The sequence below is a fragment of the Amblyomma maculatum genome, chromosome 7 (assembly GCF_055883805.1).
Source record: "Amblyomma maculatum isolate TAMU_Amacu chromosome 7, ASM5588380v1, whole genome shotgun sequence".
Lineage (NCBI taxonomy): Eukaryota > Metazoa > Arthropoda > Arachnida > Ixodida > Ixodidae > Amblyomma > Amblyomma maculatum.
The window spans coordinates 130,212,112-130,228,702 of NC_139350.1; the positions used below are offsets into that span (position 1 = coordinate 130,212,112).

Genomic DNA, 16,591 nt, shown 5'->3' on the forward strand with positions numbered 1-16,591 from the left:
GATATAGTTAACCAACCTAAAACAATAAAGATATAGGGAGAAAAATGAGCATAATAGCTACTGCTACCATAACCGTTTCAAAGAGGACGCTCCTAGCCAACTAAAGTAAAACGTAAAACGGCATTTTTGTCACCACCCGAATATGAGTCACCACCAGCACCCCTACGGAGTAAGGCATTCTGATGCAAGCCTGCTTCTTTAGCTTTGAACTTCTTCGCTGAAGCTGCTGAATGCGGCTTTCAAAATGCGGCTATAGAGAAGATTCATTGGAGCGCGGGCCCACCAAAGAAGCGGTCTACTACGTTGATTAAAATCCGACCCGGTTCTTTGATTTCTTAGAACTTTTTAAATTAAGGCCCAGTTGTATATTTATCAACACCACGGCAGCGGCTCAGCGTTACAGCGCTAGATAGACCCATTTAGTTGGACCGTTTCGGTAGAGCCAAAGCGCCAAGGGCCGTGTGCTGTGCCTCATCAGTGCACGTTAAACAAGCCGAGGTGGTTGAAATGCCGAGAGCCCTCCGCTACCGCGTCCGTCATAGCCGATGTCAATTTGGGATGCCCTGAAAAATCAAAGGAGTTTTGTTTCTGGTAACATTGAAGAAATTACGTTGACCTTTGAAAGCGGATGTGCTGCGCACAGTCTTGCACACGTTACAGAAAATAACTGATTAGAAATACAATTACTCACTAGGAAATGTAACTGATTACGGTGGTCGATTACATCCCTTAGAAACTAATTGAATAATTATAGAAAGGTAACGAATTACTATTTCGTTTCTTTTCCTCGAACTTTACTGCCATAGCACAATGTTAACGCAAAGTCGATATAGTTGCAATAAGCAAAAGCGGCTTGCTTGAATATTTTTATTACGTTGTCAGTTTTCAGCAGGGGTTGTTTTTCAACTTTGTCACAGATTTTGCAACGTTTCCTCTTGTAAACATCTGCCACTACAGTGAGCACACTCTCATTACAAGTGCTAGATGGTAGGCCGGTGTTCGACCGCACCAGTACTTTAAACACCAGCTCGTAGTTGTACAGTTTTTCCGTGCCAATTTCTGCTTGCTCTCTCCTCTATGAACCGCCGCTTTGCAACAGCACTGCAGGTAAGGCCTATAGAGATCTGGAAAAATCTCCGGTAGTTTTTTTTTTTCGAAACATCAAACGCGACGTGTAGTGTGTGACCCTAGCAAAGCCATTTCACTTCATCTGCCAAAGTACAGCTCCCCTGACACTAGCCGAGGTAGCCACAGTTGGGCGCAATCACAGTGTCACATAAGTTCTCTCTGCAGCCTTTTCTACAAATACGGTTGTGGGAGAAAGAAAGTCACGGTATCTGTGTCGAGTGACCAGCAATTATCTAATCGCTTATGATGGGGAAAAACGCTTGAATTGCACAAAGTGTGGGGCTAATTGAAGATGCACTCGTCTTTTAGAGCAGAACGGAGCCACATGTAGTCATGGTCTCGTCCTCGTGTTGCCACGTTAATAACAGTTGGATAACGACCGCCCGCGGATATTCGCGTGCGGCCGAACGCAACCCATTCTTTTCTGTTCACTGTAACGTTAGCCGCTTTACAAGAGAGGCATTCTCCCTCGCACACCATGTATATGTATACTCATTTGTGTTATCCAGCTTATAGGTTCTTCGGGAGAGTAGGAGCTTTCTTTGAGATCCGTGCGAGCATTGTACTGCGTCTCATTTACTTAACACGGGGCTGACGCTATCCCCTTTCCTTCCTTTTCTGTCGTCCTATTAGGAACATGAACGCTGCCACCCCACGTTTGGAGATGGAGCGCGGTATCCGGGATGTCGGAGCACAAGCCGTGTGGTCCGTCTCATCCTGCAGGCCCGGTGAGCTATGGATACAGGGTATTAGTGAAAACGTCTCCTAAAAATTGCCCCCAGAAGAAAAACTTCCTGATGTAGTGGCCCCCAGAAAAATACTTCCCAAGCCAAAAATCTACCACAAGAATGAATCGTTCCGGAACTCACTTCCTAACAAGAAAGAAAAAGAGAAAAAAAAATGCCTTGTCTCAAGTTCTCCAGCACTCCAAGTTCTATGATAAGCAATTCTCATCAGCTGGGTAATATTACTCCTTAAGAAACTTGCATTCGGCTGGTCGAAATGGTAGTTTTCGGGAAGCATCCACGGCAGGAGTGGTCTTTGGAAGACCGGCGGGCGTCAGTACTTTCAATGGAAGTCAGTGTATAATTTTGCCACACTCCTGGTAGTGATAAAGATGCTGTGCAAAGGACAGCAGGCCCAGTTCTAACAGCTCGTTCACCGGGGTCACCTGAAGCACACTCTTTTTCTCGCAAAAACAAAAAAGTGAGAACGAGAGCGGTGTCGACGGTGCCGCTGTTGGAGTACTAGATCACACTACGACAGTTCAGCGCAGTTCATGCTATGAAACATCACACTAGAAAATCCTTCGACCAGTGATGTCGCACCGAATGATCCAAGGAGGCATTTACCTTCGGCCATTATTCTCTGCTACAATGACTGTTTTTGTCACGAACACCTTGAATAAGTATGATGTTCTGCCATTTGTCCACTTCAAATCCGGCGGGTGAAAACGTTGTATGATACGAAAATACTATAATAGTGGAAAGAAAATACAATGCCGGGTATAGTAAGATCGATTCATTTCTGATCAGCCGGGTACCAGGCGAGGCGAAGCTCGATCTTACAGTATGTTTGATTGCACGCGTTTGTGAAACATTTTTGCTACTTCTCAAATGGGGAATCTATTAAGGTGTTACTTTGGGCTTGTTGGTAACACCATGTCAACAAAAATAGCGCAGAGACAGGACAAGGAACAAGCAAGAACACACACGAGCGTTAACTTCCAACAGTTTATTACGGACCCCAGGGCAGTAAATATTGTTTGTGTGTGTGTTCTTGCTTGTTCCTTGTCCTGTCTCTGCGTTATTTTTGTTGACAGTTGTCAAATGGGAAATTTTCTTCCGGGGGCGTTTTTTTCGGAACCCATGGATCCCCAGGGTTCAGTGAACATCGAACTATGCCTGGCGATTCTGAAGTGTCCTTTCTTTTACGCGCGCTTTCGCAGGGCATGGCATTGCTCAGCTGCTGGACGACTGCATTGACACTTACTGGCAATCGGATGGGGTTGTACCGCATAAAGTCAACATTCAGTTTCACAGAAAGATGCCAATTCACGCTGTCTGTATGTATGTTGACTACATACGGGACGAGAGCTACACCCCTAAAAGGTAATTCGCTTGTTCTGCTCTTGTAGACACGACCACTTTTTGTTGTAGCATAGAACGCATCCCGAGACAAATTCGTAAGGACGACGTGAACGCCGAGTCACATGTGGGACACGTTACTTCGCAGCATATTTTGGTTAAGTCTCTTCTGTAGTGTTCTGTATTTCGGCCATTACTCCCATAGGCCGGAAATTTCGCGCCCTCAGTCGTACATTCCAGGATCCATTTATAATAATACGTCCGCATTCTACGATGCCTCCTTGAGTAGCCTTTCTCGAGGAAACTACGGCGTGTCTCACTTTGGTGTCGATTGTGTTTGAAGGCGTGCGGACGATGCATATGTTGACGCAGCAGCGTGCGGGTTCCGTGGATGGTCACTATAGCACGTGAATAATGTCAAGTTTTTAAGCGATATTTAAGTAGCCGATGACGCGTCTAAGTAGAACAGAGAAGCTGTATGCTTGCTATCCGAGGAAAAGGAATTTACCTGTGTGGGTTTAAGATTTTAAAATGTAACGTGCCATAATGTAAGTTGCCTATCTTTGACCCTGCTGCGCTCGATCGGTAGCTTTTTTGGTGGATCATGGTAGCGCGTAATTCCAGCACTGTCGACCGCATAGCGCAGTGCAGGTGAATCTATTTAAGGAGGGGCTCACTCACACTCACGACCAGTGACACTTAACCCCACTCACTCGCACTCACACTCATGCCTGCTCACACTCACATCCACTCAGTCTCACTCACACTCATGCCTGATCCCATTCAACACCACTCACTCCCGCTCCTGTTCACGATGACTCCTGTTTACGGCCCATCACACTCACAGTCACTCTGATACACGTCCACTCACCGACGCTCACACTCATGCCACGTCCGCTCAATGGAAGCGCACTTGGTGCGGCCCGTCGCGTCGCGCCTCAATGGCTGGGGAACCGCGTATTGGGAGAAGTTACAGTTTCCGCCGTCATTCTCCGCGGGGGCGCCACCACTCCATGACGAGAAGCCGCCGGCACGGACGAGCATACGACGCGGAAGGAGCGCGCTGGCTGAGTTGGCGCGTGTTTTCGTTTTGACTACTCAGCATAACCGCGTGGTTCTTATAGTTCTGCATGCGTGTCATCGGTACTTGTGTCAACAGCGTCCTAAGCGTATGCAGCACCATGCCAGGCAACTGCTGTGTGCCGCTGTATACCACGAAAGCAAAAAACGATCGGCTGCCATGAGTTCCCGTGCGATTGACAAGGTCGAGCAGCATGGCTGAAAAACACATTTCGGGAGGGCTAGGACGGAAAAGGGAACCGGTGGGAGCCGAGTGACAAGTAACTGGTATGCTCACTGCACTTCACAGATGACGATTACAGGAAGAACATAAAACTGAAGATCCTGCTTCCTTCAGCCGTCCCCTTCTTGTTCCCGAACCGCCCACATTACACGTTAAGGCACTCACGTGGGCTCATGTTGAGCCAAACAACCTTGAAAAAATGAATGTGCGCAGGCCAATAGATATATTTTTCCCACTTGTTATAGCTATGCTTCATTTCCTCCTGGACAACCCCCCGTGTCATCCTGAAGCATGTGTGTTTCACGATAGCTCCGCCACGATCACTTTTATGACAATGATATCAAAATTGTATGCCTTGCACAAAAACGCATAAGTGAAGCCATGGAGACACCAAGAAGAGCCGGTCTATTTGTCAGATGACGAGCGACTCTCTTGGTTAGAGTAGGACTTTGCCATATCGAAGACATTCAAGTCCAAGGAGGCACGTCGAAGCAAATGCTAACCAAGCAAACGTACGAAGCAAGTACGAAATTAAGTACCTTCTTGATCACATCAAGTATCTTACAACGTCTTCTGTGTGCCTTACTAGTGCATTGCATTTAATCGAATCTTATTTTCAGCTTCCGATACGCCCTAAAGCAGGCCCTTAACAGTGGGCTTGTAGTATCGCTTTTTAGGAGCCTAAGGCAATTCAAAGGCGGGAACGACAGAGTTGACGCAAGGGCTGCAGTTTTCACCTCTGAGAAAATACTGAAGGTACCACTAGCGAAAAAAAAAAATATCGACTGAGATTATACATTTTGCCATGCTTTGAGCAGGTTGGCATCTTGCAAGCATCAAAGTCTGCAAATGCACCTATCAACTATTAGGCAGGTATAAAACATGGCATTCGTGATTATGAAAGTCGTACCTTGCCAACTGCCATCAAGTCTGCTGCGAGAGAGTTTTCGAGTCAGCTTAGATTCATTCATGTGTGGTGTGAATCAGCACCTGACATAGCGTTAGCACCGATTGCATTCTTGGCTGGTTACCTTGCACGTCCATTTGAAGAGAAAGTTTGAATATTTTTACAGAATATCGTGAAACATTTTTATTTATTTTGTTTTTAGTGCCCGCCCGTGTTTTCATTATCTATATATTCATCATCATCATCAGCCTGACTATACCCATTGCAGGGCAAATTAAGACCTCTCCCATATTTCTCTAATTAACCCGGTTGTGTGCTAGCTGCATCCACTTGACCCCTGCGAACGTCTTAACCTCATCCGCCCACCTAACTTTCTGCCACCCCCTGCTACGCTTTCCTTCCCTTGGAATCCAGTTTGTTACCCTAAGCGACCATCGGTTTTCCTCTCTTCGCACTACATGTCCTGCCCATGCCATAAAGAAAGGTGTTAAGCAAGGAGACACGATCTCCCCAGTACTATTCACAGCTTGCTTAGAGGAAGTATTCAGAGATTTGGAATGGGAGGAGTTAGGGATAAGGGTAGATGGAGAATACCTCAGTAATCTGCGATTTGCTGGGGACATTGCCTTGCTAAGTAACTCGGGGGATGAACTGCAAATAATGATTGATGACCTAGACAGGAAAAGTAGAAAAGTAGGTTTAAAAATCAATATGCAGAAGGCTAAGGTAATGTTCAACAGCCTCGGGAAGGAACAGCAGTTTACGTTAGGTAGCGAAGCACTGGATGTAGTAGGCGAATATGTCTACTTAGGATAGGTAGTAACCGTAGATCCAGACCATGAAACGGAAATAACAAGAAGAATAAGATTGGGATGGAGCGCATTTGGCAAGCACTCGCAGATTATGACTAGCAGCTTACCGGTATCGCTTAAGAGGAAAGTATACAACAGTTGCATCTTACCTGTACTTACCTATGGGGCTGAAACGTGAAGGGTAACTAAGAGGGTTCTACTTAAGTTGAAGAAAACTGAGAGGGCTATGGAACGAAAAATGGTAGCGGTAACATTAAGAGATAGGAGGCGTGCAGAGTAGGTCATAGAAATAACTCAAGTTACCGACATTCTAGTGGAAATTAAGAAGAAGAAATGGGCATGGGCTTGGACATGTAGTGCGAAGAGACGATAACCGATGGTCACTATTTATATATTGCCAAAGTCTAAATATCTTCCAGTTCTTACTTTAGAGTGTCAATAATTTTATTTTATTAGTCCCCATCCTTTTATTAACTTTGTGCCTTGTGATTCCTCCAAAATCATGGACTTATCAAAATTCTTGATGATGGACGCCTAAGGTATCTGAAAATCACCATGTACCTTTGTTAGCAAGGTGATGAAGTGCGCGGAGGTCAGAAGAAGCAGCAAGCTATGCAGCATATTAGTTTCATCCCTTCTTCCCTATTTTGTGCAATTTGCGGAGTTCATTTGCGAGAGAGAAGACCGCAGTCACACTAAGGACCTGACCAAACTAATGCGACCACTTCTGACCAACTGGACAGGCAACATCAATCTGACAGTGGAAAAAATTCGCTTGCACATAAACTTTTTTCGAGAAAAGTTCTTCACTTGTAAAATAAGCTTGCGTGTCTTCTGTGCATCACGCGGCTTCATAATCAAACGAAACAAAAAAAAAATTGCCTGAGCCTGCGGGCGTCGTTGAACCGGCTGTCTTTTGTTTTTTCTTTTGCTACAGTTTGTGTTGGCTAGTATGTTTGGGTGGTGGTACCCACTTGAATATTATTTCCAGTGAAAACGGAGGAACAGGCTAAACAATAATGTTGATTGCTACGTCCTGAATTGTAAGTTTCTTAAAAGTGCACGCTGAATAAATGGCCCAGAACTTTTCCCCGATTTCAAGATTCTAATATGTCATACGTTATTACAGGGTTTGAAATGCAACTAAATGGGTGCCCATTCAGCGAAGGACACGATTGTCTCGATTCTCGTGTAAACGGAAGACCACGAATGACTTGGAAAAGCCCAGTGATGATGACATGCCGCTATCACGTTATGAATAGCAAACTTGCACGTAGCATCACATATTGTGTGAAACGTCACTCATAAATCCTAAATTGAGCGAGCGCCGATCGCGCGGACGCCGAAACGAAAGCACAGCCACGGTCGCTGCGCGCAGCTCTCCACCCGGACTCGTCACGTAGCGGTGGCGATGAGAACTAGGCGCAATACGGCTCTTCCGGGCGACGCGACGGGCCGCACCCAAGTGCGCCTCCATTGAGCGGCCGTGCTCATGCCCTCTCCCATTCATGGCCACTCACTCACACTCACACTTAAGGCCCAACTCCAACGACATATCCTGGGCGTCGGCGCCCAGCGTCGGCGCTGTTGGCGTATGCAGAAACCGGTTTGAGCATGCGCACGGTACGAGACGCCAGCAAACTTGAGCGGAGCGCCGAGATCTGTCCGTGCTAGATTTCGGCGTCAGCGTCCACGCAGGCGCCGAGCTGCTCACCCGCGTAGGTCTCTCATTGGCGCACGTCTAGGCGTCGTACATCAATGAGAGGACAGGGTGGCCGCGACCTCTGAATTTTGAATTTTCGCTCGCGCCGAGTCTTCGCGTGCTTTTTCTTTTTAATTTTTTGTTTGTCATCGCTTTGCATCGTCGCACGTGGCCGTGATGGTAAAACCCTTCGCCGCCCATCGGTTGATCTCAGCCGTGGAGGAACAAAACTCAAAAGGCTCGTCTCAGCTACGGTCGCGGAAAACGGAACAAATTGATGTTGCGTCGATGGCGTTGGAGACTGTATTGAAAAGCCGAGAAAAATGTGGAAGATGTATACGCTTATTTGTACAGAAGTAGAAAATGTAAACTGTAATTAAGTTGCATATCTAAATTAAAACTCTTAACGCTTTAAAAAGCAGAAATTATTGAGTGAATATTAAAACTGCAACAACGCACCAGCGCGAATACAAGCGTCAGCAGTGAGCGCCAACGGCGCCAGCGCCAAGTCCCATGGAGATGCGCACCTCTTTTGACGCCCACTGTGGCACGGCGCTGACAGCGCCGACGCTGAGCGCCGACGCCCAGGATATGTCGTTGGAGTTGGGCCTTTAGGGCGACTTTCATACATGTCAACTCACGCTCACACTCATGCCCGCTCCCATTCGCGGCCACTCACTCACACTCGTGGCTACTCCCATTCATGGCCACTCACGCTCATGCCGGCTCTCATTCAGGGTCACTCGCTCACACTCACACTCATGGCCGCTCCCATTTGTGGCCACTCGCTCACACTCACATTCATGGCCACTCACGCTCACACTCACGACCTCTCACGGCGTGAGTGTGAGTGAGGCGATATGAGTGCACTCATGAGTGAGTGCGCCGACATATGATTAAAGAAACGAGGCGATAGAAATAATCGGGGAAACATTTATCAGGGTGTCAGCGAAGCGCTCGTGCCGTTTCGGGGCGCAAAACTCCGCATGCCACATCATGTTGACGCAGTTGTGTAGCCAGCTGAGTCCACTTCCTCGTGACGTCATGAGGCAATTACATGCTCGGCTACCCTTAGAGCTGCGATTTGTAGCTTGCTTAGGCTCGTGTTGGTTGCTTTCTAGACCCTGGCAAACAGGCTTCATCGTCTCACGATCGACATTTGCAAATAAATTCAGCACTTACGCAGCATTATGTGTAGCAAAAGTTTTGAAGTTTGGGAGATGGATGAGGGGCCTTCTGTGATGTAAGAAGTCAGCACTCATTGAAACGATGCAAAGCAGAGGGGAGTGGTTATTTTGCTGTTATGCTACGCTAACACTCTCGAGAGTAGAAGCTACGAGAGCCTCCGCAGCAGTGCGATTGTTGTCGGTATGGTAACATACACGACATAGTGCCGCTCCATTTTCCCCTCAGCATCCGGTTGCTCCGCATGGACTTCTACCAGCATAGTTTGTGAACCGTGCGAACCGCAAATATGAAAGATCTTATTTTGGTTCATTTTGCCCTGGGCCGTTAACCCCCAAAATTTGTATACAGGTCCCGCCGCGATGGCTCAACGATTAGGCTATACTCCACTTCTGAGTTCAAGGATGCGGATGTACACTTCAAATTTTCCTGCATTAATTTTTTTTCGCTATTTAAATTTTTTTTGTTTGGAATGTTTTCATTCGCTTATTCACCTGTTCATGCCGGACGTGCCTTCAGGATCACCTGGCATGAACAGGGGGCTAAACTTCGGCTAGGCTTCTGTGGCCATGCCTTGGCCCGCGTCTTGTGTAGCTTACCATTATTGGTGGCTGTGATTTCTCTGCATACCTCTTAAAGGTGTATAGGGACGTCGAATTTTTGTGCTGTACTGTTGTGTTGTAAAGAGTGCGTAGCGATTTTGTACGCATAGAACATGGGGTTAGAAGCCCAAAATAGCATTACATAATTTATTATCGTATTGTTAGTGCGCAGCAGTTTCGGTTTCGGTTCCTAGTTGCTTGACTAAAGATCTTTAGTCAAGCAATGCACCATCTAGCCCAATTTCAAGTTTTGTTACTAGTTGTCAGATTTTTATTTGACGTCAAAAAACAGTAGACATAACATTGGAATTTCCCCTGGGGCTAAAACTCGTGACGTCAACGAGTAGACTCGTCGTCTGTTCTGTTTGCAGGGTGACTCCACCAATATGCTCCTATGGCGGAGTCACGCTGCGGGAACAGTTGGTCAACTGCATCCTTAAACACAACGTTTGCGTCGTTTTGCGACCAAGTCGCGCCGCGCGGACACAACTATTCGGAAACATGCCGTTGTCGCCTCCGAACAGCTATCGCCAACTGGCTCTCCGACAACTTGTTGCTTGTATAGCAGTGCCGATGTCGGCCGCTCGCTTCACTGCAATTTTGCCGAAACACCTACGCTATGCGGGTTGCTGAGAAAAAATAAATGAAAAAACAGTAGATGCCTCGACTATGAAGGAGCGCGCGTAAATGCTCGCGAGTATATAGTTTGAACCGCAATGATCGAGGCACTGCTTTCGCGCGATGTTTTAAGCGCCGCTTCATGTGTGCGAATCTGATCATTGCTGAGAACAAATTCACAAGTTTTAGCGAATGAAAATGATCATCAAGTATAGTATTGTCAACATTGAACTGAAATCGACAATCGCTTACATCACAGAACGCGCGTACTATCACCACGAAGCACTGATGTGACCCCGGTGTGCCGAGCAATGCTGCAAGTGGCCCGGAACAGTCGTCGGCGCTACTTATGGAGAAAAAATTAGGCCGATTGAACACAGTGGCCATACATACGTTTTATTGACCTTATTTTATTATAAGATAGGCTTCTTATAATAAAACGGTGACGGTAGACGAACCTTTAATACAGCGTTGAGTCGCGACCCGTTTCGAAGTGCCTTCCGGCGAAACCGATTAGGCCTATAGCGACTGCTTGGGCAGGCAGAGAGCAGCACAGGTCGTCCCCTCAATTCGCGCCGAATCTTCGTTGTACTGGTGAATAACACATTTGATGGGGACACTTAAGCTCCGCCCTTAAGGGTATGACGCGACAGCATTAAAATATCACGATTCCCCTTGCGGATCCTCGTTCGTGCAGTACGTGCTCTTTGCACTGTCTCAATCCTTTGTGGGGGCTGTTCTCTGGCGCGAAAGAGACAAAACTATATGTTAATAGTGTTTCTGTTATCTCACAAATGCTGTATAACATACATTCGTGATTAGCTAGCTCATTATATGAAATACCACGAAGCCCCGCTCAACTAAGCCTTACCAAAGTGCTTGCTTAGTCTGGGGGTTTAATGTCAAACTGTGAATGCGCAGAGCTATGTCCGTGATTTTGCGCTTTCAGCGACGATGCCGCATTTTCTGGCGAACTTCAGCGTTCATCCTGCACACTGCGCTTCACAGCTGCGCTCGCGTGCAGCAGGACTAGCGGATAGGTGATGGCGTTTTTCGTAATAACTGACTGCGTGCTTTTTCGACTTTACGCTGTTGCTGCGTTCGGCAGACGCGCCGCGAGCAGTGAGCCTCGCGCGTGCGCGCAGCGCCTCGGCTCGGTTCTTTTTCTTCTCGCTTGTGTATCATATTTCAGACAAGGCGCACTGTTGTGCAATAATTCGCATTCTTTCATTGACATTGAATTACACATTTAATTCTCTGTTCACCCAATCACGGTGGCTCAAAATCTGGTGGCTTGAATGCTAAGGACGCTGGTTCGATTCCGGCTGCAGCGGCCGCGTTGTGATGGAGGCGAAACTCAAGAAGCCTATCAAGTGAGCGATGTCATCCCACGTTTAAAAGCTCCATCTGGACGAAATTTAATCCGGAGCCCTTTGGTACGAGGTCCCTCGCTGTTCATGCCGCTCTGGAACGTTCAACCCACCTATACAACACAATTACAGCAGAAGGGAAGACGTTTGGGCCGGCTGGCTCACGATTAAGCCGAGAAGTGGCCCGAAGAACAAGATAGCAAGATAGAAGCAAGAAACACAGCCCCGATTTTGCCACTGAGTTTATTTAATGCAGTGTAATTTTAAATACAGAAGGCCTACAGTAAAAGATTAAAAAATGCAAACGATCACTCGGTCCATATCTAATCAGCCTGTCTCTTTGAATAAGCGAAGCGAAGGCACGCTCAATGAGTTGTAACTTCTGTTGCTGATGAATGCTTCGTACAGTCTTCGTAGTCATGAATCGAACTAAGTAATGCATTCACGTGTTACCGCATGATTGGCTAGTGTGATTCTTCTGCCTATTCTGACAGCTTTTAAGCTGTCATTTAAACAAGGCCGGTCTGGCCCACATGGATGACACCTCATAACAGGTGAATGAATGACTTTCCTTTCTGCATTCAAGAACTTGTCCCGTGCGTCGCGCCAAACCCTTCCAGTTTTTAATGCTCGCAGTTTACTTTTTTTTTTTTCACAACTTGTCTAGTTTGCCTGGTGCGGAAAACATCAGACGCGATCTGCCTCATCCGACGACCTTCAGCCGCTGAGTAACGCCATGAGCATAGGATACATTTCTTCAAGAGATTTGCAGGCGGCTGAACGACGCAGTTTGTTTGAAAGATGGTGGGTTATGCTTTTTATGATGGCCTTCAGATAATCAGCCAGAGTGAGCCTTTAAACGTTCTCCTCGAACCTTTCAGAGATGTGGCACTACGTGTTGAGGGCATTCCTGAAAAGCACTCAGAGCCACTCCGTGCTTTAAAAATTCGGTGTGAGCAAAAAAATACGGCACACAGCCACTTCGCGATCGCGGAAACACTATTCCTACTGAAGAGCTTTCCTGCTGGGATAGCGTAGGGACTAGAGAATATTCCTCTGATAATTTTCGCTCAGTAACTTCTAAATCATCCAAGATGACTGAAAAGATGCTGCACAGTTGCTTAGCATTCACTGAGATTACAGTGGCTAGAAATAAATTCCCCGGTTCTGCGGAATCCACGGTTCTGCGGAAACTTTGGCCCGGAACAACGCTGAGCACCTCTTCGTGAGTAACTGTTTTGACCCCCAGAACAATAACGCAGAAAACTATTACACAATGTCAACGTTAAATCGCATTCAGGCGCTCAGCCAAGCCATGACCGACTGGTCTGCGCATAATGGTAACCTGACGACCTTCCCGGCTTCCATTTGTTACCTACGTCTCCCTGTTCCGCCGGCTGAGCAGCATGAAAGTATTTTTCTACTTCGATGAACGGTACGTTTTGTTTTTTGCGTGAATGGGCTGGGGGCTGGATACAGAACTTCCTTCCGCCGTACCCACTGAAACTCCTGGAAAACCGCTTCGTGAGACACGCGCGCTTTTACGTCTCGGCTTGGCTCGGCTAACACGGCTCTGCTCTTTACGCCTCCAGTCGCCACAATAAGCATCGGCTCGTGGTCCAAGCCACCTTCTCACTTTTTCCTCCAGATTTCTAGAGATGGGTATGACGACAGCGCAACTGGTCACGCCGCATAGTTCAACAGGCGGGCCACATCTTCCGGCGTCCCCGTTGCAACTACGCAAGCGGGCGGCGCACAGTATCTTGGCGCGATTCGAAGGTCTGTCCTATAGCCAGTGCCATTGCTAATGGCGCGAAACGGAGGAATGAGGTAGGATAAGAATATCTAATACCTCGGTCACACAACTAAGCAAAAACGCTTTCACCTAAGGACTGTTTTATCGAGTTGAAATACTTGTATTTAAAAAGGAGTTGCGTAGCAGGCACACGGCGGTGGCGATCTCTTTTTAGCGTTTCCTTCGGAGGACGCTATCGAAAGCGTGGCACTATATCTTGAAACAAAACCACTGAGATTAAACTGTCGTATCGCAACATATAAATGAAATGCGCGTGTTTTTACACGTTATTTAGTGTAAATTTATCCACAGTATGATCATTAACATTCGTTTAAAGAAGGTGGCTCGCATCCGCATAGGCGGTTAGCGTTATCACGTGATATCTTCCAACTGCTTACGAGAGTGCTGTAGAATGAATAAATGAAGCTTTCATTTGAAGGAAGGGATGCCTCTCTGCCGCTGTTTGGGTAATTAGGAAGTTAGGAAAAAGTGAATTATTCGCCCAGTTATCCTTTTGCGAAGAATAAAACTCATTTTTTTTACAACGTGTAAACGTGACACAATATGAACTTTTGCTTCCTTACTTTATTAAAAGATAATCACTGGTGTCCACTGGAGTGGAGGCTACACCTTTCCAGCCGTAAAAGAGATCGGCGATCTCCCGTTTTGGAAAAGATCAATTCCGAAAAGGCGATTAAACTGTGCCGTGTGTATGCAGATAGAACTCTTTTTGGGAGGTGCCTTTTTGGAAAAGACCACTTCCGAAAAGGCGATTAAACTTTGTCGTGTGTATGCGGATAGAACTCTTTTTGGGAGGTGTCTTTTTGTTCAAACGCAATACAATGCCCATGTGACCGGAGTACAGTCAAATTTTGATATAACGAATCCCGCGCTACCGCAAAAAATCATTCGTGTGTTTGAAATATTGTTGTACTGAAAAATCTGCGATTATAAGTCAGTGGTCAAACCTATATGCAAATGACGTACCTTTGCAGTGGGCACGCGTGTAGACAGGCAAAACCTCAAATGATAATGTTGCACTAACTCCAAAGCTGATTTATTTGAAGAAATTAAATTTTTTTTTGCGGCGTGCAGCAAACATGACCGTGCACTACATTACACCACTACAGCACATACATCTTCCACTTTGCTGAACAGCTCGTTGCATGCGTGATGGAACCGAGCGATGAAAGTACGGACTTTGTCCATGTACACACAAAAAAACCCCAAAAAAACATGAGTTCGATATGACCTCATCTTCAATGCTCCATGAAGTGTGAAAATCTTGTCTCGGTCTTTCAAAATAATTGCGGCGGTCGATGGGGCAATGCTACCTGCCTGTAGAGGCCGAATAACTTTTTCCTTGTGTCGATTTCTTGCAGTGAAAGTGGCTGCGTTCATATCTTCTTGGCACTTCGCTGGCTAATATCATCGCTATACCACAAAATTCGCAATAAGATATTCCGCGGCATAAAAAAAATATGCTTCTAGCACGCTCCAACGCACAAAGGACCGACCCGCGTACGACACACAAGAAAAAAATGCAGGCGGGTAGGTCTGCTGGCTACTTCGTGGTGGCGCTAAAAGCTGGTACTAGATGTGCTGATGATGATAGCTACAGCCCACGGACCATACACACAGAAACGGCAGTTCCTATTTCATGCGAGAGTTGCTGCGGCGCTGTTAATTTTAGCCGAATTCGTAATACTAATGTTCTAAAATTATAGAAGAAATAAAATACGTTCTTTATTCCGAAATATGCGCTAATTTGAAATTCGTAATTCTGAAATAGGTTTACATAGAAAACAGCAAATATGCCGTTGATTCTAAAAAAAATTCGTTAATTTGAAAAATTACAAAGCTGGTTTCAAATAACCAAACACTATGCCCATCCCACACGATTAGCAAAACGTTGGATAAGGGATGTGTGTGTGTGTGTGTGTGTGCAGTGGGGGGGGGGGGGGGCAGCCTAATGGGAGCTCGCGGAACCCACAAACGAGCGCGAGGAACCCCTGTATTGCGTGGAGCTCAGTCTAAGAACCCCTGTGTGGGCTAAAGAGGCTACCGTAATCATCTAGCTCTGGTCAAATGTATACCTGTCCTCAACACATGTGTATAGTTCTTAGCACCATGAACGCACAGTGTCACCGTCGTATGCTGCTAATATTTCTTCTGATCTGTGTTTCAGGATTTCTGTGAGAGTGGGAAGTACTTTCGAAGACCTTCGGGTGGTCGATACTATCGACCTCGATGAGCCAATAGGATGGGTGCGCATCGCACCGCGAGATTTGGCTGGCCGCCCTGTTCGCGCCTTCCATGTGCAGATCGCTGTCTTGCAAAACCACTTGAACGGCCAGGACACTCACATACGGCAGATGAAGGTGTACACGCCTCTCCCGCCACTCGGCGTCAGCCTCTTGCCCGACGTCACATTCACCAGTGAGCAATGCCGAGCTTACCGTGTCATTCGTTGAGAGATCAGCGTTTCAACCTTATCTCTGGCACGCCTTGATGGCGTGTTGTACCAATGTAAGCTGCTCAATTAAAGCTATCTTTTTCTGCACTCGCCTTGTCTTCTGCTGCCTTTTGTTTACATCTTCGTCATTTCGGTCTCTCTGCTTTCTTTCAAGGTCGAGCATAATTCATTTTGGATATAGTCAGCGCACACACACGGGCTAAGATGAGCGGACATGCAAGCGTTGTGTCGCTATTACTCGTTATTGTAACGGGAACCATATATATATATATATATATATATATATATATATGTACAAAGATCACGCATGTGCGGAGAAACACGACAATCAGCAGAAGCACCTCGAAAACCCAAATATAATATGCAGCATGCCATAATGAAACCCCACCTGATTTAGTGAAAAATCACTGGCAATATAAAAACACATGAAAACACTGAAAATTCTTATCATGGAACACGAAAATCTGTCTTCGGACCCAATGAACTGAGTGTAACAAAAAAAGGAAGAAAGTTCGTAAATATTTGCTTAAAGAGACAACGGTAATGTAGCAGCATCAAGATCGGCTTACGCGAGAGATCATAGAGGCGTATTTTATCGAACAGACA

General features: G+C 46.4%; 1 protein-coding gene across 1 annotated transcript; it reads left to right on the forward strand.

Moving 5' to 3' along the window:
- Nucleotides 1-1,765: 1,765 nt before the first annotated feature.
- LOC146184727 (anaphase-promoting complex subunit 10-like) lies at nucleotides 1,766-16,043 on the forward strand. The gene is made up of 3 exons (XM_084608610.1): nucleotides 1,766-1,856; nucleotides 3,077-3,239; nucleotides 15,698-16,043. The coding sequence occupies exons 1-3, from the start codon at nucleotides 1,766-1,768 to the stop codon at nucleotides 15,981-15,983; spliced, it is 540 nt and encodes a 179-aa protein (XP_084464736.1). The 3' UTR covers nucleotides 15,984-16,043.
- The last annotated feature ends 548 nt before the right edge of the window (nucleotides 16,044-16,591 follow it).

What these genes read in the sequence shown, in the direction of transcription:
- LOC146184727 (XM_084608610.1), top strand. Translation starts at nt 1,766, where the DNA reads ATGAACGCTGCCACCCCACGTTTGGAGATGGAGCGCGGTATCCGGGAT. An exon ending in CGTCTCATCCTGCAGGCCCG is followed by an intron (nt 1,857 to 3,076) that starts GTGAGCTATGGA and finishes GCGCTTTCGCAG; the next exon opens with GGCATGGCATTGCTCAGCTG. An exon ending in GAGAGCTACACCCCTAAAAG is followed by an intron (nt 3,240 to 15,697) that starts GTAATTCGCTTG and finishes TCTGTGTTTCAG; the next exon opens with GATTTCTGTGAGAGTGGGAA.